The sequence below is a fragment of the Populus euphratica genome, unplaced genomic scaffold (assembly GCF_000495115.2).
Source record: "Populus euphratica unplaced genomic scaffold, PopEup_1.0 scaffold46.1, whole genome shotgun sequence".
NCBI classification, from domain to species: domain Eukaryota; kingdom Viridiplantae; phylum Streptophyta; class Magnoliopsida; order Malpighiales; family Salicaceae; genus Populus; species Populus euphratica.
In genome coordinates, this window is record NW_011499852.1 from 2,161,739 (window position 1) to 2,187,243 (window position 25,505).

Here is a 25,505-nt window from a genome sequence, read left to right on the forward strand (position 1 = left end):
CCTAACATGGTATATAAAGGTGATAAAAATTAAAGAGTTCTCCACATTAAGGTTTCTTAATTTTGAAATTATAATCTTAAACTATATAGAGGAACCTCATATATTTCTTGAAATATTTGTAATTAAATAATTTAATGAAAAAAATAACACATTAACTGTTTATAAAGAGTACTAACTGTCTATATAGAGTGTGAAATGATTTAATAAAAAATTAAATTTAAGTTGAAAACATAATTACTAACTTAGAAAAATAATTAAAATAACAAAAATAATATCTTTTAAATCTACTTTAAGGGTCTTTCGATCCCCGGATCTTGGCTGAAAATAGTCAAATACCTCCTAAAAAACTAGATTTGTAGAATTATTAAGTAAAATTTAATAGTGAAATAAAAAATTATAACCCGTTTTTTATTATAAAAATTGCTTGAACGCCCCAGTCACAACCCCTCCGCTCTTAAGTGGTGTTTGATTTATTTCAACCGTTCATAGGTGTTAATTTAATTATTATTTTAGCTAATCGAACAACAAGCTTAGAATCCATTTATATCAGATTTTATCAAAAAAATAAAAGAGAAAAACAAACCAGCCTCTATTTCAAAAATAAATAAATAAATAAATAAATGACTTTTGATTATACAAGATCTTAATAGAATGATGTTCAATTACCTACAACTCTAAAGGAATCGAGATTTTTTTCTGTGCTTCACCGTCTTCTTCTTTTCTTTTTTTCATTTTCAAATGTTTTTCTCCTTCCAATTACATTCTGCAATGGTCTAATTAGATGGAATTAATATTGAAATTATGGTAGAAGTAATACATCAAAAGAAAAAGGGGCCATACGGTAAAACACAAAGAACAATAAATAAATTTGATTCAAAATTCTTGTTAATGCTTGTTTCGATTTACAAGTTAATTTTATTCATTTTAGATTTCTGGATGAAAAGAACTAGTTGAGAAACAATGAATAGAGAGAGAAAATAATTAATTTTCACGATTATAACTCTAAAAACAATCAAGTTTAGTATTCAAATATTCTATTCGGCTAAAAAAGTTAAATAATATTGGTTGTTAACATTTAAATTTGCTGAAAAAATAAATTGAACTTTGAAATATTTAGGATCTCGGGTTAATATTTTATTTTAGATATTTTTAAAAAACTTTAAGGGCACAAATAAGTTAACTGAGTTATGTATGTTGTTTTTCATATGTTTTCGTATAAAAAATAAATTGTAAAATGAGTGGTTTGATTAAAAAAACTAAAGGAGATTTTTTGCTCATTTTCCGGCTGTAAGCAAGCAAACAATGAGCCATTTTCCTCATTGGACGACACATTATTTGCTCCCTTAATTAAAAAAGAAGCAAGGCTAGGAGTTGAGCCTCACCCTTTTATGTCATTTTTTTTGCTCCGGAAAACCAATGGTTACCATGTTGATTCACTAACTCTGAAGTTTTTATATGTTCTTATACAATACTACATGGTTTTATTTGAATTTTAATAATATTTTTTGGTTTTATTTGAATTTTAATAATATTTTTTTCATTATCATGTATCTAATATGAAAATAATAATATTAATAATAAGTTATTCATGAAAATTCCACACAAATCATTTTTTGTTTTTAAATATATTTTGAACATGGTTATAACATATTTAAGAGTTTTTTAGCTTTCAATCACAAATAAAATACGAATATAATATTTTGATATTTTTTTTAATTTACTTTGACAATTATAAAATATTTTTTTAATAAAAATCATGATTTCAGTTTAAAACCTTACATTTTGGCATGCCATCATTGTCCATTAATGGGGCATATCCAGCCCAACCACTTAAATATTTTAAAAGAAAATTAAAATTTTTTCATACCAAATTAATATTTTTTTATTTTGATTTAAAAAATAATGATAATTACATGAAAAATCATAAATGAAACTGAGGCTGCAGCTGCGTACCTGACAGACGGATCCTAAGTCTTTGTAGTTAGTGTACAGCCTGACAGCTTCTTCTTCTTCTTCTTCTTCTTCTTTCCTATTTTTTAAAACCCGTAGGCACTAGCCTCTACCAGCAATTCTTTATAATTACTTCCATTAACACGTGCAAGTATTGTGGTAGAAGATGGAGGTGCTTTTCCTGTCATAGGCAAGGCAAAATCTAGTCACCCTCGTCCCCATCATTCGTTACAGGGCCACCGCCATCATGGCGGACGTCATGGAAATACAGTCATCCTCCAGCCTGCACGATGAGAAGGGCCATTGCCTTTTGGAATTTGACCTTTCCCTTTCCTTTTTCAGAATTATTACATGTATCTTTAAAAATCCCTCCATGGTGGTGATAATTGCGTCTGGCCATACCTCTCGACCGTTGCATCCACCTTCAATTTTAAGTGCATGCTTAGTGTAATAAATAATTTATTTACGTCAAATCGCTGGATGCAGTGCAAGGTCCACTTGAAATTATGATCAGAAAGGTATTTATAAAAATAATTTAGACTATGAAGATATTATTTAATGCTTTTTTTTATATATATCTTTCTCCACCACATTCTTTTTATATTACCGCTTTTTTTCTATTTTTTCATTACCTTCTCGCACCAGTTCTTTTTATTTTATTTTATTTAGACTCCTGTCACCCTCAATTTCTTAAACTTCTTTATTTAGTTTTTAGATAGGTAACTTCTACTATACCATTAAAAAATATAATTTTTTTAATATAAAAAATTATTCGGGTAGCACTAATATTTTAAAAAAACATTGAAAATAAATAAAATAAATAAACAAGGTGGGAAACTTCAAGCTTGTCCAAACACATATGCTCAAACATAATCACATTAATGGGTCAACCAAGTCCTTAAGTAAGATCATTCAAGAAGTCACTACTCAAAATGTCCATGCTTCATTGTCTCCTACCCGCAGTATATTAAGTCTTCTTAAACACTCATTGTTCAACAACTAAAATAACTTCAAGTTCTTTCTACTCAATTTCTTGATACTCCAATTCAATGTTGCCAAACTAATAAAAGATATTTTATTGCTTTTGTGTAGTAAATTACAAGCTTAAGATTATTAACATGTGTTTTCTTGCTTCTTGGGAAACCAATTGAGAGCTGAGATGGGAGCGAAATACGGGCAAAAAGTTAGTTTTCTATACATGTTTTTGAAAACCAAAATCTTTGCAAAACTAGAAACAAAACAATGCCATTTCACTTGAATGTTTTATTTAATGTGAAACAACATTGTTTTTTTGCTTTAATTAGAGTTATGTTTTTCTATTTAAAATCATCCCGAACTTTATATTTGTCCTCCTATTTCAGCACCTTTTACACTTCAATCATTAGAATTTGAATTTTTCTATTTTTGGTTAATTTTCATCCTTTTCTTTTAATTTCTTTTGATTTCACCATGATCAAATTATAACATGTCACTTGATTTCTCCATTGCTTTCATAGCAGTCTTTTATTCTCCAATCTTTATTTTTATGATAAATTGGCTCCAAGTTTCAAGTTTCTTTTCCAATTTAGTTTATAATTGATTTTTTAACTTGGCTATTTAATTGAAACTCACCCTTGAACTTTTAATTTTTAATTTCAGCCAAATTAAACCAATTTAAACCCTTTTCTTCAATTTATTCTTCAACTCAATCTTCAATTATGACTCATAATTTTATAGTACTCAATTATTGGTATAATTTCATATATATATATTCTCTTTTCAACTCTTTTATTTGTATTGTTTTCTTTTAACGATTAACTCTAACCTAACACATAAAAATTAAAAAGAAAATGATCAAAATAACAAAAAAAAACAATTAAAACTATCTAAATTTACTGAAAAAAACTCATTTTTTTATTTTTTATTTTTACTTGAATTATAAAAACTGGAGGGGGTAAAAATTTGGGTTATAATACATATTATAAAATTCTATTATGCTATAAACAAGTTGTGTAGAGCTAGAAATTATAGTTCATGTAGGATCTTGTCTTTGTAACAATATGAAAAGGTCATTCAATTATTGGAAACAATAGCTAACCTAATAAACATGATTTATTCACATTTTTCTCTATAATGTATCCTATATTTATCACAATTCATATTTTGGCATGTGAAACACATCAAAGTTTAAGCTTACTCCTCCTTTATTAAAAATTAAAAATTTTATATCATTATTTTTATTCTCCATTCAAAAACTTTGATTTTAATTTAAAAAACTAAAGATGTTCTAAGGCTACTAGTTTTTTTTTAGACGGAGATGAAAGGGTATTTAGGGTGCTATTTTTTAAAATAAATAAAAATAAAAATCTTTGTATGCAGAATAAAAATTATGATATTAAATTTTATTTTTAAAATTTAAAATTGATTCCATGTAAAAAACTTAAAATCAATCAGTTAAGTAAAGGTTATTGAAATTGAGGGTATTTAAGTTATTTAATTATTTTTAGATGCAAAACATGGAGGTAACTATGAAAAAAATAACAAAAAGCACTTGATTTAAAAAATATCAAAATATAGGGAGGTCAAAACTAAAATTAAGAACTAATTCTCAAATGACTTTAAATTCAAGGAAAGCTTGGGAGCCTATATATTTGCTATAATAATGAGTTATAATTTAAAAGGTATAATTAAATATTTTTCAAAGAATTAGGACAAAACTGTAAGCTTTTAAAATTTTACTGACATTATGATGCTCGTCCTTGCACATAGTTATAGCCTAAATAAAACAAGTATATATAAGAATGATAAGAATGATGGAAAACCACTATAATACCTTATTAATTAATTTGATTGTATTAATCTTTCTATATATATATATATATAAATTGATCAAACGCCATTGGTTTATTTAATGATATCTAATGAGTAGTTGAAATGTGTTTTCTGGTAAACAAAGAATTTTTTAAAATAGAAAATTAGTTTTACTAGTCAAAATTTATAACTTTGAAAAAAATAGGAAAGAAATTTTAGGATTATAATTGAAGGTTTTAATTGAAAGCAGAGATTTGGTTTGTTTTTGTTATCAAAATTGTGTTTCAAAAACATATTTAGCATGAAAAAATAATAAATTAATATTTTATAATAATTCTAATGCATTGATATAAAAAAAAAAAAATCATTTTAATACAATTTATTTTTTAAATGCTTTACATCACACAACCAAGTACATTCTCCAAAGCATTTGAAGATTTTACTTGAAAGGTATAAAACCAACAAACGAACGTGAGTGAACTGGTCTATGTGTTGTGGCCCATTCAATGCAGATATACTGGGTAAATAAAAAAAACTTAAGTTGGATAAAAAAGCAAAATTTCCATTCTTCTTGGAAATGAACTGGGCTATGTGTTGTGGCCCATTCCCTTCTTTCATCTTGGTAAAGGGTGATTTCCCCCGACTCCCCACTGAAGCATTTCAACTTCGACAAACATGAAGTGACATGGTAAGAAAATCTGACAACATGCTGTTGTAACTATACTCCCATATAGATCTTCTTAGTTCTTCCTGAATCCCAACAACAATGGTTAGATGCACTTCTAAGAAGAGTGCTAGTTTCTTCCTTAGAAAACACAGGAAATGGCCATATTCACCTTACAAGGCCAGATGGCACAGAATTTTCAATCAACAACAAGCCATGCAATCTCTTAAACAATCAGCCCTAAAACCGCCGCAACAAGAATCTCCCCACAAACCTCATCTTCTATCTTCTCTTATTCACTCCTTTGGCATCTACGATGTTGAACCAACCCCTAAAGCCTTTGACTTTATATTCAAAACCCTCGTTAAAACCTCTCAGTTCCATCACATTCCTTCAGTTCTTGACCATCTCGAAAAAGTTGAAAGCTTTGAACCACCTGAATCTACTTTTGCTTATCTGATTGAAGTTTATGGCAGAACTAATAAAACCCAAGAAGCAATTGAGTTGTTTTACAGAATCCCAAAGTTTAGATGTGTCCCTTCTGTCTACTCGCTCAATACTCTGATTTCAGTTCTTTGTAGAAACAGTAAAGGTTTAAAGTCGGTGCCTGAAATCTTGTTGAAGAGTCAGGTTATGAATATTCGAGTGGAAGAATCAACTTTTCAGGTATTGATTACTGCTCTTTGTAGGATTAGAAAGGTGGGTTTTGCTATTGAGATGCTGAATTGTATGGTGAATGATGGGTTTATTGTAAATGCAGAAATATATTCGTTGTTGTTGTCATCTCTCTGTGAACAGAAAGATGCAACTAAATTCGAGGTCATGGGGTTTTTAGAGCAATTGAGGAAGTTAGGATTTTTCCCTGGAATGGTGGATTATAGTAATGTTATTAGATTTTTAGTCAAAGGAAAAAGGGGTTTGGATGCTTTGCATGTTTTGAATCACATGAAATCAGATAGAATTAAGCCTGATATCTTTTGCTACACTATGGTTTTGCATGGGGTGATTGAAGCTAAGGATTATTTGAAGGCGGATGAGTTGTTCGATGAGTTGCTTGTTTATGGTTTGGTTCCTGATGCTTATACTTACAATGTGTATATAAATGGTTTGTGTAAGCAAAATAATGTCCAAGCGGGGATCAAGATGGTTGCTAGCATGGAGGAATTGGGATGCAAGCCTAATTTGATTACTTATAATATGTTAGTGAAGCAGTTGTGTAAGGTTGGAGAACTTAGTAAGGCAGGCGATCTTGTGAGGGAGATGGGAGTGAAAGGAATTGGGCTAAATATGCAGACATATAGGATAATGATTGATGGCTTAGCAAGCAATGGTAAAATTGTTGAAGCATGTGGTTTATTTGAGGAAGCATTGGATAAGCGTTTATGCACTCAGCGTTTGTTGCTTGATGAGATAATTTGTGGTTTAGGTGATAGAGACCTAAGTTGTAAAGCACTCGAATTACTTGAGAAAATGGTTGGTAAGAATGTTTCTCCTGGCGCTAGAGCCTGGAAAGCGCTTCTCCTTAGCTCTGGATTCAAACTTGATTGTGTGGAGACTAAATTGTTTAGTTTGGTGGACTCAAATCAAACTCAATTAAGCAGTGAGAATGTTGCTGTTGAGTAATAAACCTTTTGAACTATAGAAATGGTTGAAGTTAGCGGTGAAAAGTTTTGAGCCTAGGGAGAGTTTTTCATCTTCTGGGGTAGTGGATCTACAAATAAATTGTGTTTGTTGGATTTTCATTAATGATGCTTCAGTGGAGTGTTGGCAACGTTAATAACTTTCAACTAACTGGCAGATTATGAATTTTCAAACAAATTAAAAAATACAAATGATCTGCTATGGCTGAAGCATCAAGTTGCAAATTCAAAGTTTCTATTCAGAAGCTAAGTTCTACAGTGCATGGATGCCTATGTGGTTTGAGCACTAATGGTGCCTTTGTTTGATTCTATCCTTCAATGGGCACATGCAGCTAGACTGTTCTGAATGCAAAATCATGCCTAATATTTATGCCTTTTGGCCCTTCCCCGATTTTACGAATTGCAAGGCATGCACTTAATATTGAAGGACCAACATCTAACTCCAGGTATTCTCTCTGTCTATGTGTCCATTGCATAAGATGGGCATGTAAATGCTATTGTGGTGTGTTCTGGGTCAGTCTCGTTTTGCTTGTTTTGATAACTTTGCCTTCTTGAATGGAACCTAAGCACTTTAGACTTGAGTTACTGAATTTGATTGGCATACTAATTTAAACCTAATAAGAGCTTGCCTCAACACTTTTCTTTTCAGTTGCTATTTTTTCACTAATTTTGAATCATCGATTTTCAAGTTCAATCCTATGATCTTTCTCACAATGCCTGTCCATTTATTTCTTTTGATTTGTCTCTTGCAGTGTCTTAAATTTACTACCGAGTACATTCATCTGTAAGGTGAATTCTGGGAGACAAGAACTTTAATAGATAGGATGTAGATCTCCAACAAATGCTGGAGTTAAGAGTTCGGAAGCTTAGCAGAGAGCTGTTGTTGGTTACTCATATTTGGTTTTTGTTATTTTTATCATGTCATCATATTACATATTGGAATAGGTCCCAAATGGTTTAGATCAATAGTTCTATGTTGGAGCAGCTTCTTTTACTTGTTCAGCTTTTTTAGCTCCCAGAATGCATGCAAGGCCAAACTCCACCAACACTTGTTTTAGAACTTGTAGCCTGAAAAGCTGGGTCCTTTCTGAGGTATAAGGTTGATCAGATCAAGGTATGAGTTCATCCTAGGAACCTAAAATGTTGTTCAAGATTGGTTCAAAATTGAAGTACGGTATTTGTGGAAGTTTCATTTTTTTGGCAGAAATTTATAATTCAGATCTTGTTTGTTTTCAAATAGTCCAGCTGATGTAGCCCTCTGTCTCACTAATCCTCCTCTCCACGGAATTGATGCTTGGATTTGATTAGTGGTGATGAAGTGACTTGATTATTGATGCGTGTTTTTGCTATCATCTCATCTCTTTACATGTCATTGTTTTCAATGACAGGCCTGTGAATCATTTGGTAGATTAATTGGTAAACCAGCACACAGCGTCTAGAATAGTCTAAATTCGGGTATTTTGCATGATCAAATTTAAATCTTTTATGGTCAAGGTTCATACGGCATTTGCGATTATTAAATTTACTTGCTGAATCTGGATGGTGAATGCTTGCCAAACTCTTGGCTTTCATTGGTTGAGTTTTCATATGGATTATAGACTTGATAGATGGGATATTTTGGTTGATTTCTTATTCGACTAAACCTCTCCAGTGTCCACTTGTCATGTGCTTTCTTTATCATATATCATCAAGCTCAGCGTCTTCAATCGTATAAAGTCTGCCTTTCCTATCCCTGAAAACAGCCAAAACTCTTGCAGTGTCTTCTCAATAGAATTTGTTTTGAAGACCACCAAGATAGAAGAACAAACTAAACAACTGGTGTTAGACTCTGTCGTCACTTGCTACCACCTGTCTAGAGTAATGTGCACAAGCCTCTTGCAAGTCTGATATAGTTGCAGGGAGTGAGGAGGTGAAATTAAATTAAATTTGCTCTATTTCTGTCCAAGCTTGTAGAATATGTACAGTGATTTTGGACAATTTATTAATGCAATCATTAATCACCTGAAATACGGTGAACTACAAATTTAACATATTTTTCGGGTTAGGTAAAACAAGCAAGACAGTTAAAAACTCGAAAATAGCAGCGAAGTCTTCAGGTCAGCTGACAAGCTTAGGTTTGTGATAAATTGGTTGGAGCTGGCTCTTGCCAGGAATTGTTATGGAGTGTATTTAGTCGGAGAATCCACATCACTAGTGGTTGTTTTGAATTTGCTGATATATTTAGATTTTAGTTTTTGCTCCGTAAAATAAGCCAGTTTTCTTTTGCCTTTTGCCCCCTCTTTTCCACTCATGCCGTCAATATCTTTTGCGGCTCAAACTGTAAAATTCAAGTCTTAGACTAGAAGACAGTGAAAACCTTCAGCATGAGTTGGTGGTAGAATAATTTTGTTCCGCAACTCCTAGGAGAATTCTATATATTTGGCAAAGGATGGTTAAAAATTCACTGGCTTTCCAACTCCAGTGGGAGAACAACTCCATATAAGCCACCATAAAGAGCAGGAAAAATATGTGTGTATATATATATATATATATATATATATATATATATATATATATATATATATATATATATATATATTCATTCACTTTCTGCCTTTTCGTTTGAAAGGACTTTCGTGAAGTGGACTTTTTAGGTGCTACAAGGACTTCTCTTTCAATTGTTGAAAGTTTAACGTCCATTTCTGAAACAACACAGCATAAACAGTATATCAGTAAAGTTTTTTTTTTTTAATGTATATAATTATCACAAGCATTATTAAAAAGAATCTAAATATGTTTATATTTTCTTTACAATTAAATTTTTTTTTGCAAATAAAATATATGATGTGAGATCGAGTATAAAAAAAAATGATATCAGAAAAAATAATGCTTAACTAAGAATTAATACATAAAATTAGTATATCATTATGCCTCAGTATTGTGCTTATGTATATTGTGTAAAGAAGAGGTAAAATCCATATGGGATAAAAATCTAGAATGCAGATCTGAGCTGATCTAATCCACACAATCAATACTCATTAATCTCTCGATTCCGACCACCATATATATATATTGGTGCCACCACTTAAAAGCTTACATTAATTTCTTGAATTTGATCCATTTGTTGCAGGTTTTTTTTTTAATGGTGCAATTACTTTATTTTTATTATCACAGAGTTGTCTTTAAAAAAAAAAAAGAATCACCAAATTGGAGCCTGGACTGCGAAGCCCGAAGCTCGGTGTCGTATATGGGTCAAACTCGGCTACAAATCAGCCGGAATACATAGCCGGCCCGATGGACACTCATGAGCAAAAACAAAGCAAAGTCCAGATTAACCTGACTTGAATCCTGATGCAATGGATCCATTAATCTCAACGCATGATCATGCTCCATGTGAAATAATTGCTTTTATTATTATATAAGAAATGTTTGAACTCCAGATCTTTTAGAGAAAGGAAAGGCATAAATATTAGTTGAGGTACAACTCATTGATGCTTCACTTTTTTTTCTTTTTTTTCCCCTTAAAAGAAGAGAGAAAATGATAATGTAAACGACAACACAAAATCTTTACGTTCCATAAAAAAGGCAACATATATAATCGTTAACAAAGTGAAAATGATAACTTAATGAAGGAGCAAAGAGAAAGCGAAAGATATGCATTACATGTAAAAGGCCACATATCATTTTCTAGTAAGAAGGCAAGATGCTGTGAATGGCATTTCATTGTCATTCCGACGAGGATGAGAGGGAAAAGAGCTAAATATTTTGACGGAACGGAGACATTTTATACGGTGGCTTTTGCTGCTATCTTGTCCTGTCCCCCACATGGTAGCCCCCAAAGTGCTATATCCCACACGTTTCTTGGAAAATCAGGCCTCAGTTGGTTTGCTCCATGTTTCCCTAATTCTTCTTATTGGTGAAGAATGAGAGCAGCATTGACAGACACCCTCTTTAACAACCGTTACCACTTCATGGTGGAAGGAGTAGAGAAAAGGAAGCTAACCCTAATTAATGATCAACAAGAAACATCTCGGAAGAGTTCAGTCGCATTCATATAAATAAATAATGTATTAAGACAACCATAACTCTTCCAAACATTAAAACAAAATATCATAACAATATTATTAAATAATTCTCAAATAAAAACTTTTGTCTAAAACATAAAGTTGACTGCTATATATCTTTACAATTATATGAAAATTAAAATTACAGCACAGCAATGAGCAATGTATAATAATGGTTGGCATGACTTGTCAATGTAAATACTCTTATGCTTCTAAAATGTCGCTGTCTCTCTGTATTTTTTTTTTTTTGAGACTCTAAATGCTGGTTCCACAAAAAGAAAGCATTACATAAAAGATCAATACCATCGTGAAATCCTGGAGAAAACTTTGTTTATATTACACACACACAGATACATACATATATATATATATAACTGCTAGAGAAGTGCACATGAAAAGCAATATCTACTACTTATCAATCGGCTAAAGTAACACTCTCTTCATGCTTGCAAGTGAGGTTTAAAATTTTAAAATTCAATTCTAGAATCCAATAAAGATAATTATTTTAAATATTTTCCTTACAGGGTTTACTTCACAAAATAATGAGGGAGGTAGAGGAGAAATGTTATTTCATAAGAAAAAACAACTACAATAGATTATGGAGAATTATAAATATTATATCATGGGATTAATGTTGATAATTGATCCTGCTAGCTGGTTATTTTTTTTATGCAATCTATTCTTCTGAAATAATATGGCTAGAGATTACTAATTAAGCTAGTCAGCAAAACTAGAAGAGAGAGAAGAATTCATTTTTTTTCTTGTTATATTGCTTCGGCCATTGACTTTGTTATATTTTTACTGTGTTTTCGATGATTACAGAGAGAGAGAGAGAGAGAGAGAGAGGAAATGTTACGTCAAAAAACAAAAAACACCATAGATTACGAAAAAATTACAAATATTAACCCATTAATTGGAGTTGCTAGTACTGCCGGACACTTTGGCAATTTTTTCTTGGGAAATGACATCTCTCGAGATTATATAGATATAGTACAAAACAAATCCTCTGGTGATAGTTGGATCAAGCTTCACTGCTAATTAATATTACTATCTTTATCCACAATGACATTTTTGTTTAAAAATATATCACTCACCAGCTCACAATTTGCAATATGAAAATATTATATATCCACTCGGATAGGACATCCATGAAGTGCAAATCTTTTCTTGATCTTTATCCCCACAGTCAATGCATTTTTTTATTACTTTGCTTCACAAATATTATATTTATTACACGGGCATATATTTGTGTGTATCTATATCAACATATGATATGACTAGAGCTTAAACACAGTAGAAATTTATGTCTTTCGACCATAAGAGAAAAGAAAAGTAGTTGGGTATGCAATGCTTATGTAGCCATAGCTTCACAAAAACCACAGTCGATAAATTATTCTAATTAGTATCTGATATTGGTTTGGATACGACCCACCTGCATGCATGGATTCAGCACCTGAACCGGAGATTCTCCTACTTGAAGTACCCGAGATGGAGCAATATAGCTAGGTGTGGTAGTGATCATGATGGGGAAGAAAGGCACATGAATAACTAACTCACTGGAGCTAACAAAATCAATCGTAGGTAAGAGTCGTAACTCGTAGCTCCAGCAAGAAATGCGTCTCCCTCTCTGTGTGCATGAGTTAGTAGTGCACGTGCCCTGCTTCTCCATCTTGCTCACAAACACCCCTTCTCTTCGTTCGATGCCACTACTATAACTCTAGCTAGAAATTAAGCCTAACTACCTCAAGAAAATGAGAGAGAAAGAGAGGGGAGAGGTCCTAAAATGGTGAATTTGGGACACCTATCTGCAGTTTTCAATACCCAGTGTCCACTAATTTATAACAAAAGAGGTAAATGGATGTGTGTTCGAAGGTGGTTGCGAGGCAAGAAATGAAAAGGCTTAGTTGGATGTGGGACCTTATGAGTTTGCAAACCAATTTACCTCAAACACAGCTTGTCACAACCATCATGAATAGCTTTGGACCACAGCATCACTAACACAAAGTACATTTATTTACATCTAGCTATACCCTGTAGCTTCCAATTCTTAATTCAAGACAACCAAACCGAATCCAATTGTATTGTTGGGGGCACCTGATGAACTGTAGTTACAATTAATGCATTCACAACAGCGCGTTTAAGTATATTCATGCATTACTTCTTATCCATGGGAGGGAAATTAAGCCACGATAGTTAAATAAATCTATCAAGATCTTAACAATTCATAAGCTTTAGATCCTTTACTCATCACGAACGGCTTCGTTAGTGTTTTCATGTATCACAATCATATCTCTTGCGACAAGTTTAAAAAAAGAAGAAGTTATGTGTCAAGAGCATTGTTATCGAAATTCAAGCCCATAATATTTTCTCTTTTAAAAAGAATTTTCTTTCACCATGCTTTTTTTCTATTTCTAATACCAAACAATATTAAGGAAATCAAAATTAACCATACGGGGCAGAATGACCCTTACATAATTGACGAATGACAAGGAATCCAAAGCCATAGGTGGTTTGTCAAGAGAATAAATAAACTACAATTGCTAACCAGTTCACAGAAAGAGTTTCTAACATGTATCTCTTAGTTAGCTACCATCCATGTATGCATGTAACAGCGCAGGCGCCTAGTTAAGCACGAAGTGATGTTTATTTAGTTGTTTTAATTGTTCATAAGACATGACATGTTCAAATTTGAGATTTTTTTGAGAAAGGAAGGGCACTAATATAAATTTAAACTACAATTTGAATAATTTTCACTTAAGAGAAAAGGAAAAACGGTAGAACTTCTAGCTCGTTCTCTTCATTTGTCTATGAGTTTTAATATGTTTTTTTTTTTTTAGTTTAACCAACTTTTGATCCAAAAAGTAGGTTAAGATTCAAAGCAAACAGGTAGTTAGGAAAAAGAACAAATATATATTCACTTTACTGGTGAAGAGCATAAATATTGCAGGTCACTATAATAATCGCTACTTATATTAAAGTATTAGGTGGTAGTATGATTAAGTTAGGTTCCCTAGAATCCATATAATTATAACTGCATATTTATTACGGATGTCCCAACGCCATTGTCCATGGACAGTGATGATAATAACTAGCTAGGTTGGCAAAATATCCGAGCTCATCACAGGCATCTTGTTCCATAATGAATTACCAATGCCCTCCATTGTGGTCTCATGTCTCAACCCCACCCCTCTAGCCGAAGGTGGATATAAAACCAAACCCTTTGTCACTTTCAGTTCGGAGATCCGCGCTGTCCTAACATGATCTTCCATATAGATTGGAATATTGACTCCTTAGAAGAATTTGGACGTGTTTTCAATGCAAATGACATTTCATTTTCCTTATTTATCTGGATACAAGTAGTGATGTGTTTTATATATAAAACTGGAAAAATAATCTCCATAATGATTCAAGATTCGATTTCCAGAAGATACATTAATGCTAGTTTCTCTTTCTTGCTTTTTTTTTTTTCCAATGAAGATAGATTGATTTAAAAAGGGAAATTAAATAGCTAGCAAGATAGTTGCCAGATAGTTTACAAAGAATTGTTAAAAAAGTCAATAATTCCTCATTTTCTTTTTATAAAGTCTATAGATAGTTAGATTTACATATAGATAGCTAGATTTAAATTTGTATTTATTTCAAGTGTGTTTTACTTAATATGGAAGTCTACAATTCTAGTATTTATACATATTATAACACGACAACAAAAGTTATGACGGTGATTTCAAAATCTCTTCATGCTATCAATGCAACGTTAAGGAATTCACATCCTTTGGTCCTATGGCCTCTAACACATCATTCTCCTCCTTGTCCTTCAACATTATGGTACACCTTTTAACCATTAAATTATCTTCTTCTAACTATCTTCTTTGGCGTAGTCAAGTATTACCACTGTTGAAAATCCTAATATCTCTTTGGATATTTTAATGATTATGTTACCATGTCTTCTGCAACTGATGCTTCTGGCTTTGAAAATCCAGAACCTGTTGAGTGGCAACAAATGGATCAACTTGTGCTGAGCCTTATACTTTCTTCCTTAACTGAGGAAGCCATGTCTATTGTTGTTGGATTACCTTTCTCTCATGCAGTTTGGTCTATGCTGGAGACCACTTTCAGTCATCGTTCCAAATCTTGTGAGCTACGTATCGAAGATGACCTGCAGCACATGAAGAAAAACTCATGTAGTGCTGTAGAATTTTTCTGAGATTCAAATCCAATTGCGATTAGTTGGATGTTATGGGCAGACCTGTTGATGACCTTGACAAACTTCACTGGTATTTGTGTGGTCTTGGTTCTGAATTTTCTATCTTTTCTACCACTCAACTGTCAATTTCACCTCTTCCATCATATACTGAAATTGTTCCAAAGGCCGAAAACTATGAAATCTTTGTTCAATCATTGGAGTCATCTTCTTATACAAGCTCCCCTGCTGCTTTTACTACATCTCACAATGCTATTACATCTCGCAATACTTACGGTCTCATCAATTCTGGTCGTGGAAGTGGCCATCATTTTCGCGGTGGTCATGACAAGGGTTTTCGTAACAATCATAATCGTCCGATTCGATGCCAAATTTGTCATGTTGAAGGTCATTATACATCCTCATGAAGTGATCGATATTCTCGTCCTTCAGAATCAACACATTTAATGGAAGCATTCACTCCCTGCTCACTCAATGATAGTCAAACCTCTAATTGCTACACTGATACTAGCATAACAACTCATATGATTCATGATGTCACTCAATTGGGAAAAATCGATACATTACCAGTGAGGATTGTGTTGTTGTTGTTAGTAATGGTGCCTCACTTCCAATTTCTCATCCTACTACTTTTTCCCTAACTTCCTTACTTAAATTACTAGATGTTTTAGTTGTGACTGGACTCACCAAAAATATTATATCTATGACTAAACTTATATATGATTTTCCTTATTATATCACCTTTATTAAAGATCTTTTTGTCAGATGGAATTTAGTCACAAGAAAAGGGGTGGTAACCGGTCAATATGAAAATGGCCTATATATATATGCTTAAACGTGGACATCATTCTTTAATTTCTACTCATTATACATGAGCATTTTTTCATGTTTGGCATGCTTATTTAGGTTATGAATCTAATTCCATTATTTCTCTTTTGAATGATAATCATCAGTTGTGTGTAATTACATTGCTTCTAAATCCTATTGCTTTCTTCAGTTGTCAGCTTGCTAAGAGTTATCATCCTCCCTTTTAACCTAATGATAAATGTGCTTTATCTGTATTAGTACTTGTTCACTGTGATTTATGGGGTTCATCCCCTATCTCTTTAACTATTAGCTTTAAATATTATGTAATTTATTAAGGATTATTCTAGATTTGCATGGTGGTTCTATCTTTTAAAATTTAAATCATATTTTTTTGTACTTTAATTTATTCAATTTCAAAAATTTATGAAGAAAAAATTTTCAATTAAAATCAAGATTTTTTTAAAGTGATGGTGAAATTGAATTTACATGTCATAAATTTAAGGACTAAATAATTCAATCTGGAATTCATCATGGCCTATCTTATCCATACTTTATCTTAAAATAGGAGTGCAAAGTGTAAATATTAATATATAATTGAAACTGAACTTGCTATGCTTTTTCATTCTTATATTCCTTTAAAATTTTGGGTTGATGTTTTTAACACTACCACTTTTATTATTAATTGGTTGTCAACTCCTACTCTTCATAGTATGTCCCCATTTGAAATGTTAGTCTATTTCATTCTTTGCTTACCATATTCTCTGCTTACCATATGTGAGCTTAAAAGTTTCAAATCTATAGCTAAGCAACTGGGTTGGATAGTTGCGATATATGATAAAATTCAGGCTCTTTAACATAATAACACATAGGATTTGGTTCCTCAACCAACTCATAACAATATGGTGAGTTTTAAATGGGTTTATCAAGTTTAATAAATATTTATCAAATGACTTTGTGGATTGTCTTAAAGCTTGACTTGTTGCGTAAGAATACACTTAACTGCCAGGTTTAGATTTTATTGACGCTTTTAGTCTTGCTATTAAGGTCTTTATAATTTAGGTTATGTTATCCTTAGCTATTTTAAATCATTAGCCTCTATATCAATTTGATGTTAAGAATGTGTTTTTAATGATTTTTTTTATAGGAATAAGTATATATGAAATAACCGCTTGATTATATTGATTCTTAATATCCCACGTATGTGTGTAAACTCTGCAAAGCACTTTACGGACTTAAACAAACTCTTAAGGCTTGGTTCAATAATTTTAGCACAATTATCTTAAATGTTGGATTTTTATCTAGTCATGCTGATTCATTATTATTCATTTTCTCCAATGATGATAATTTTATTTATTTATTATTATATGTTGATGATATTATTATCATTCGCAACAATTTAACTCTTTTTGATGACTTTATTAGCAGATTAACAAAAGAATTTGCTACTAAGGATATGCGATCCCTAGTTATTTTTCAAGTTTAGAAGTTCATCAACATTCTAATAGTTTTTTACTAAGTTATGCTTAGTGAACAATTAATGGATTGTAAACCAATAAGTGGTCTTAAGGTAGTTGCTCAATATCTCTCTAGCACTAGTCCTGACTTTGATTATCCATCCTTCTATCGATCTTTTGTTAGGCTATTTAATACCTCATGATCACCAGACCTAACATGGCTCATATTGTCATTATTATCAATCAATTCATGCACATGCCATATATTGCTCATTTTTAAGCTGTAAAATGAATTCTTTGCTATATTAAATGCATTATTTAATTTGGTTTATCTCTAACACGGTCTTTTTCACTAGCTCCCCTTGCTTATTTAGATGTTGATTGGGTTGGCTACCCTAACACAAAAAGATCTATTTCTAGTTATGCAATTTATTTTAAGGATATTCTTCTGTCTTTAAGAAACAACTTATAATATCTTAAAAAAGTTATGAATAAGAATATCGTGCCATGGCTTTTGCTGCAGCTGAGATTAAATGGTTGGCTCATTAATCTTTTCAAGATCTCAAAGTATTCTTTGTGAAAATCAAAGTTTAATTTTTTTTATTGTCAATCTTGTCACACGTAATCATTCTAAACACTTTGATTTAGATTACTACTTTGTTAGAGAATAGGTAGCTTCAAGAAAACTGCAAGTTCATTATGTTCCAACTGATCTTTAGATTGTAGACATGTTCACAGAGAGTTTTGGTTAATCTTGATTCCTTTTTCTTCATTCTAAGCTACATGTTCATGACTCTTACATGTTTTACATGTAGAGGGTGATAGAGTTATGCATGAATCTGTTAAGGCAAAATCAACACAGTCCTTGTCAGATGCTATTTGTAACAACTAGATAGATAGATTTAAATATAAATTGCTAGATTTAAATTTGTATTTTATTCAAATATGTTTCACTTAATCTATAACTCTACAACTCTAGTATTTATAAATACTACAACACCACAATGAAGGTTGTGACAATGATTTCAAAATATCTTTATATACAAGCACATAAAAAAAAAAGAGCAAAAAAGAACCTCTAAAAACCAACGAGGCAATTTAACTTGTCTGTCATAATTAATTTGAGAGTGATGTATTTGTATGAAATCTTGAGGCAATTTCATTTTTAATAACTTTACTAGCTATAAGTTGATAAGATTAAAGCTAGATTTTGTATCTTAAATTAAAAATAACAAATATAAATAAAAAAGACTAACAAATCATGAACCTATTTAATTCAATTAACTTTTTTTGGGTTTGCAAGTGAGCTAGTAGCTCAACTGAAAATAGTCAAGTGGTAAGGAGTTAATTAGCAATAAAGAACATTCATGTTTCAAATATTATTGCTTGCATTTCTCAACCCATATATAAATATATGATCGACTGGGGATCTTAAGTTGACAGACTCTCCCTCAAGTTTTGACTCATGAAAGTGGCCGCCTACTTGTGAATCGTGTTAGTGTATCCATGATATATAAAAGAATTATTTTTTTGTTTATAAAGCTTACAGTTCATGCATGCACCTTTAAAAAAAAATTGTTTGAGCAATTTTAATATCTTTAAATATGTTTTGCAAGATCAACACAGTTCCAAAACTCATTAGAGAGGGAACATTTATTTTCGATGAAGTTTTTTCACAACTTCATCACACACACACACACACACACACACATATCCTTTAAGTTGTTATTTTATCTTTTTGCAATAGTTGGATAAATTAAAAGTTTGCTTGGAATTATCACTTTGTGTTGTATTTGGATTATTGTGTTGTAGCATGATATATAGTTGAAAGTAGTATTAGTGGAAACATTTTTTGGCAAATTATAGTTATGCTTTTAAGATTATATTGCATTTTACTTAGAAAAAGTGGATATCATTATAAAATTTATTAGCTTTGATTCAAAGCACGAAATATTCTATTTGAATTCAAAAGGAAAATAATTTTAATTGAAATAATTATATACTTTTTTTCATAAACAAAATAAATCTTAACCACTTGTAACTTTTAAACAAAATGTGGAAAAAACAATTATACTTCAAAAATATTAAAATATGGAAACATAAAACAACTAGAGATATGTAAGTTTTAAACTTCATGATTGTATGTAATTGTAACTTTTACCAAACCTATAGTTCCATATGCATTTTCTTTTTACAACAAAATAAAATTTGGCCAAACATAGCTTGAAAGCAACTTGACTTAAAAAAAACAGATATACCAATAGACTAGAGATATGCGAAACTTAAAATCTTTATAATTATATTTATTATCCTTTTATGGTCTTTAAGTCTCTTTCTAAGTCCACTTCCCGTCATCAAAGTCACATGTGCTTCTCACACTTTGAAAACATGAAGAGTATAAGAGACTTTTTTTCTTCATAAGCTTTTTTATGACAAATCATCAAAAATAAAATGCTACCTAATATGAGTTTGTATATATTCAAACCATAGCCCCACGCTCTAAAATGTAAATATATTTTAAAAAAGCTCCAATATCTTAATATGGCTATAGGATATAAATATACACGTTGTCTACAATATAATATATAAGAAATTGACATAAAAAACAAAAAAGAAGTCAAATTTGGACATGTAGGAGATAAGATAGGAAACACAAGGACACACACAATATATAATAATTGTGTGTAAACAAAGCCTCTCATGTTTTTTTTTCTTCTTACCTGACATGTTCTTTCCCTAAGCAATAACTTACAAACTATAAACAGCTACTATTAAAACCTTTAAATCCTACCCATCTCAACCTTCACCCAAACATTCTTCTCTTTTTCAACTTCCAGTTTCTCCCATCTTTATTTTCAAAAAGCTTTCTCTTCACCTTTAAGCTTTTCTTGCTAAATCACCCGAAGTATTTAGGTTTATCCCCCCTGAAAACTCTATCTTATACCATCAAGCAACATATATACAATCCATTATTTTTATTCAAATTTTACTTTGAACGTTTTCCAGCTAAGCTGACTTATACAAAATTGAAAAAGAAGTTCAAGAAATATGGAAATGTTATTTCTCCTTTTTTCTGTAGAAGGAAAATGAAATTGGAAAGATGTTTTGGTTTTATCACATTACAATTACACCAACTATAGGATATTCTCAAAGAAAGGCTAAATCTTATCTAGTTTAAAACCTATGAACAAAGGGCTAATATGGTGCGATTTAGTAAACCATCTATTAATTTATCAATGGGAAAACAGGAAGCTTTATTGAAGAAAATTCAAACTTAGACATGCTTTAGAGATGGACAAAACTATGTAGACGTGGTCAAAACACCAGAATATGGAAAAACTCTAGAGGCACAAACAATGATATATAAAACTAAGGACGAAGATGTAGAGTGACCACATATAATTCTTATGTGTGTTATTGCATTTAATATTGATTATACTATTTTCAACATAAAGTTGATGCAAAGTGGAGTGAGGATTGCTAGCTTAAGATTTTTGGGAGCCTATTATAACTTTTAACACTTATAACTCCATGATTGAAGCTACTAAATCAGAAGCTATTGAATGAGAAATAGTTTTTATTGAAATCAGATCATGGCTAAGAGCAAACAAAGCTATTGATAGTGTAGATATAATTTTGAGTATCTGAAATTAAATAAGCACACATGTACAAGTATATGATTTTATTAAATATATGATTGGGTATAATTTTTATGTAATGTATTCTTTCAAAAGAACAAGATAATCCTCTGATTCTTTTCTTGGATTTGATGTAAAGTGACTTGATTTATTTGAGCAATCAAACCAAGATTTGTGCTTTGCAAGAATATGAATTTCAATGTATATTGCGAAGCAAGATTTAATGATTTGATGCTTTGAAGAGTATATTTGATTCAACTTCAAATTGTTGTTGAAGAACTCTTATAAGACATTTAGGATTAATCTAACAGAGTTTTGTTCTTTGTAGACTTCAAGCATAGATGAAGAAGACTTGAGAACTTTTGAGAAAGCTTCCTTGTTGAGAGAGAGAGAGAGAGAGAGAGTTTTCTTGTTTGAAGAGCTTGTCTTAAAGAAAATTTGTATCTTTAGTATCCTCTGCCTTTAAGTTGAAACCCTTTATTTATAGAGATCTGTAAGGGTTCTCAGGTCTTTTTCAAATACCACATGACATAATTTTATTGGTTGATATTTATTAATAAAATCTTGCATTTATGATAAGATATCTGATGAGACCTTATATTTATGACAAGATATCTTGAATATCTCATCCCAAGTGTCAACCTGTCATTGACTAAGTAATATATAAAGGCTCATTTATTTTTCATGTCATATATTTTAATTTTATTTATTCTTTCTTATTTTTTAAAATAAAATTAAATAACACGTGATGAAATTTGATTAGTAAAAAAATTATGTTTCTACATATAGATTTACATTAGTTAGTATCTTTGTGTTACATTTGACAGTATGGAATAAGGACTGCATTACAAATATTCTAGCAACACAAGGCAAGGTCAGTATATATGACTTAAATTGTGTTAGTCACAGCTATATCTCTGAAGTCTATGTTTACATTGTTACACCATCTACATAGTCTTTGTATGACAGAACTCAACTAATTTTAGATGGGGAATAATTTCAGATTTTAGTGGAAGAGATTAGACAACCTTCATGTCCAAAACTCTTATTAATTCAAGACTATTGATCTCTTAATCGGAATCTAAGGATGAAGATTTTTGTAGCATGCATAGCATCATAAAAAGAAGATTTTGGGTTTAATAGCTACTTCTTAGAAATTAAAAGGGATTTTAGGTTTAATTATAAAGTTATTATTATAAAGTTAATGAGTTCCTATCTAGTATTATATTTATTAGAAAACCTAATAGCATGCGAGAGTCTGAATAAGGGAACTACTTATGTAAGGTGTAAACATATGTTTTAACCAAAGATCGAGTTAAGAAGCTAAGATAAAAAAAAAAGTTTATTAATATATCTCTTATTTATCTTATAGAAAACATGTGTTTTAACTGGAATCATTGTTTTGTAAAAAAATTATGATTGTTAAAGCAAATTACAAAAATATCAAAATAGTATGTCCTTATTTGGTATGTAATCGATAGATTAAAAAAACATAAATTTGATAAAATTATTTTCAAAAAATATTTAAGAATCAAAAAAACAATTTTAATCAATATTTCAAGAGAAATTTATTATTGTTGTTATTTTCATATCACATATTAAAATTGAAATAAAAGTTTATAATATTATTTAAGATACATTTTAAATTTTAAGAGTAAGTGAATTAGCATATTCTTTTTTTAATGAAAGAAAAACAAAGAAAAAAAAAGATTAGGCCTTACGCTTGGCGTGGGCTTGGAGGCTAAGTCCTTGTGTCTAACTTGGCTTTAATTTTTTATTTACAAAAAGGAAAATAACATATTATTTGTCACTCATGGAGGGAATATTATCTACTACTATAGAGAATGTCTAGCTTCTTTTTCTAGTTTCTAGCAATCTAAATGGCCATAAACCAGGTAAAAAATTAAATTGTGTATTTTGAATTAAACAATTTATTTTCAATCAGTTTTCATATATCTCTTGAGAAACATACTATAAATCTTAATAGAAACACACTACAAACCTTAATAAAATTCACATGTGCCTTTAAGTAGTTAAAAATTACTTAGAAATTGATAAATCAACTCGAGATCACAAAACTTTTCGATCCTTAATATATTTTTTTTCTAGTAAGATGAATACAAATAATCATTATTATCAAACTTTTTTTATCAAATGAAATATTTTGACACAAAACTTGCCAATTTTAGTTGCAAAAACAATCAACTACTTTATCTCTTTATTGTGATATCCTAGCAAGGCTCTGTTTTTAATCTAGGGATTGAAAAATAAACAAAATGAATTTTTTAACTAAAAAAATTACCAATAACTTAGTGTCAGAATTAATTTTTCATTATATTTATTTCAGTTTTTTTCTTTTAATTTGATATTTTTATTATAATTTCAAAACTAATTTAAGCTAATTAGATCATCGATTAAAAAAAAAGATTTGAAAATGAAAAAACTAAAATAGAATCATAGAGGAGCTGAGTAGACACCTCAAGAGCCAAAGTTTTCAAAATCAAAGTTTTCAAAAGTCTTGAAATAGAAATGTTATTATGCTATGTAGTCCTTGGAAGTGCCAAGTTCTGGGCGTGTCACTCATCGTATTGTTGTATCTATGTATATCGTATCCCTATGTATCTCATAACTATATCCCAAACAATAATTAACCATATATATATCTCGCAACTATATCTATAATATTGTGCGAGAGAGAATGGAAGATTATTTATGAAGTAAAATATGGTGGCAAAATCCTCGAACAGTCACGTCAAATCCTAAGAAAAAGATTGACATCATGTTGTTGTTACCCTGGACCAACCACATCCTTTCCTTTATGGCTGGATGGTCTTGTTCTATAGTGCTTAACAATTTGGAGGTTGCGGTCCATTGACCTGGAATTCCACTCCACTCAAACACTACACTGACAGGGATATAACTAAAAAGAAATAACTACTTCATAATATTAAATTGTCAAGCTATTAAAAGAAGCATAAATTTTTGAAGGAGAGAATTATTTTTAATTTAGAGATGTCAATTTCTAATGTGTGCACTTGTTGACGTCACATTCTAGAAGACTAGAAGTGAATTGGAGTTATAACAAAAAAATAAAAAAAGTTAGTGGTAATTGAATCACTACTTGTTTTTGTGTTTTTAAAAAATAAAAAATAATTATTTTTAGATTGTTTTGATATCTTAATATTAAAAATAATTTTTTTAAATAAATAATTTTTTAAAAAATATTTATAAATAAAAAATAATATAATTATTTTCAAACACCCTCCGGCAGTGGGTGCTCTCCCTTAATTAAATTTATTTATTTTTGAGAAAAGAGGGAGACAGGGATGGAAGTCGGTAAAGTTTCTCTTGGTGTTATTAATGCCCATATCACACACAAACCACGGTATCCTGCAGTGGAGGGAGCCAAATAATAATTAATGGGCACGGGTTAGCTTAATTAATTGGGATTAACGGCTTGTTAGGTCTACATTATCAAATTATGGTGTGAACTTTTCTTTCTCTCTCACACGTCCAAGATTAGACCTTTAACTATTGAATGTTAACTATCATCGTCCAAAATTTAATGCATAAAAGGCAAATAATGCACTTTATCCTGTAATCCACCATTGAAGATTCCAATCCTTTGCTTCTTATATGCTTAAATTTTATTATAAGAAGAAATTATACAGTTTGAGATTTTATTTTTATTTTTATAGACTAGATTTATTTTTTTCCATAAGAAATATTTTTTTTTTTATCGATTTGAAAACTAGTGTGATTTAGTGCAACCAATTTCCAAACCTCACACACACATATATAAATAAGAAGAGAAAAAATAATAATTGAATGAGTGTTACTATTTTTCATACTTGAATGTGCTCATTACTTACCTCAATGGGTTCTTAGCTTTCAAATTTTTAGCGAACATATGACCTCACTATTTTATCACAACTTTCTTTCCTTTTCTTTTCATTTGGTGTTTCAATGGAATTGGATTATATACTAGTGGATAAGCTTTTTTTTATTTTAAAATTGTTGTAATGGTTACAGCTCAAAAATATTTTTTACCTAGAAATATATTAAAATAATTTTTAAATTTTTAAAATTTTTTTTGAGATCAACATATTAAAACAATATAAACACATAAAAAATATTTTTTTAAAAAAATTAAGAATATATAATTTTAATTACATTTTCAAACATACTTTAAATTTCATTCATCTTTTTTAGAGTTTGATTTTGAGATGAAACTTAGTTATAAAATTATTTTAACTTTATTCAAACAACAAGTAATTATGTTTATTGAAAATTAGTCAATATTGATAAATATTGAGCC

The 25,505-nt window shown here is 30.5% G+C and overlaps 1 protein-coding gene and 1 long non-coding RNA gene across 3 annotated transcripts; one reads left to right on the plus strand and one right to left on the minus strand.

Moving 5' to 3' along the window:
* Positions 1-5,383: 5,383 nt before the first annotated feature.
* Positions 5,384-8,396, plus strand: LOC105121883 (Pentatricopeptide repeat (PPR) superfamily protein). 2 transcript variants are annotated; one of them, XM_011020740.1, is made up of 3 exons: positions 5,384-7,490; positions 7,797-8,158; positions 8,249-8,396. In XM_011020740.1, the coding sequence occupies exon 1, from the start codon at positions 5,507-5,509 to the stop codon at positions 7,025-7,027; it is 1,521 nt and encodes a 506-aa protein (XP_011019042.1). In that variant the 5' UTR covers positions 5,384-5,506; the 3' UTR covers positions 7,028-7,490; positions 7,797-8,158; positions 8,249-8,396. The 2 variants fall into 2 exon arrangements, with proteins under 2 accessions (XP_011019042.1, XP_011019040.1); XM_011020738.1 differs by having other exon boundaries at positions 7,797-8,396.
* Positions 8,397-9,415: 1,019 nt separating this feature from the next.
* Positions 9,416-12,907, minus strand: LOC105121882 (uncharacterized). The gene is made up of 3 exons (XR_841617.1): positions 12,520-12,907; positions 9,619-9,725; positions 9,416-9,552 (listed from the first exon to the last, which is right to left on the minus strand). It is a non-coding gene; the product is annotated as an uncharacterized LOC105121882 (long non-coding RNA).
* Positions 12,908-25,505: the final 12,598 nt, after the last annotated feature.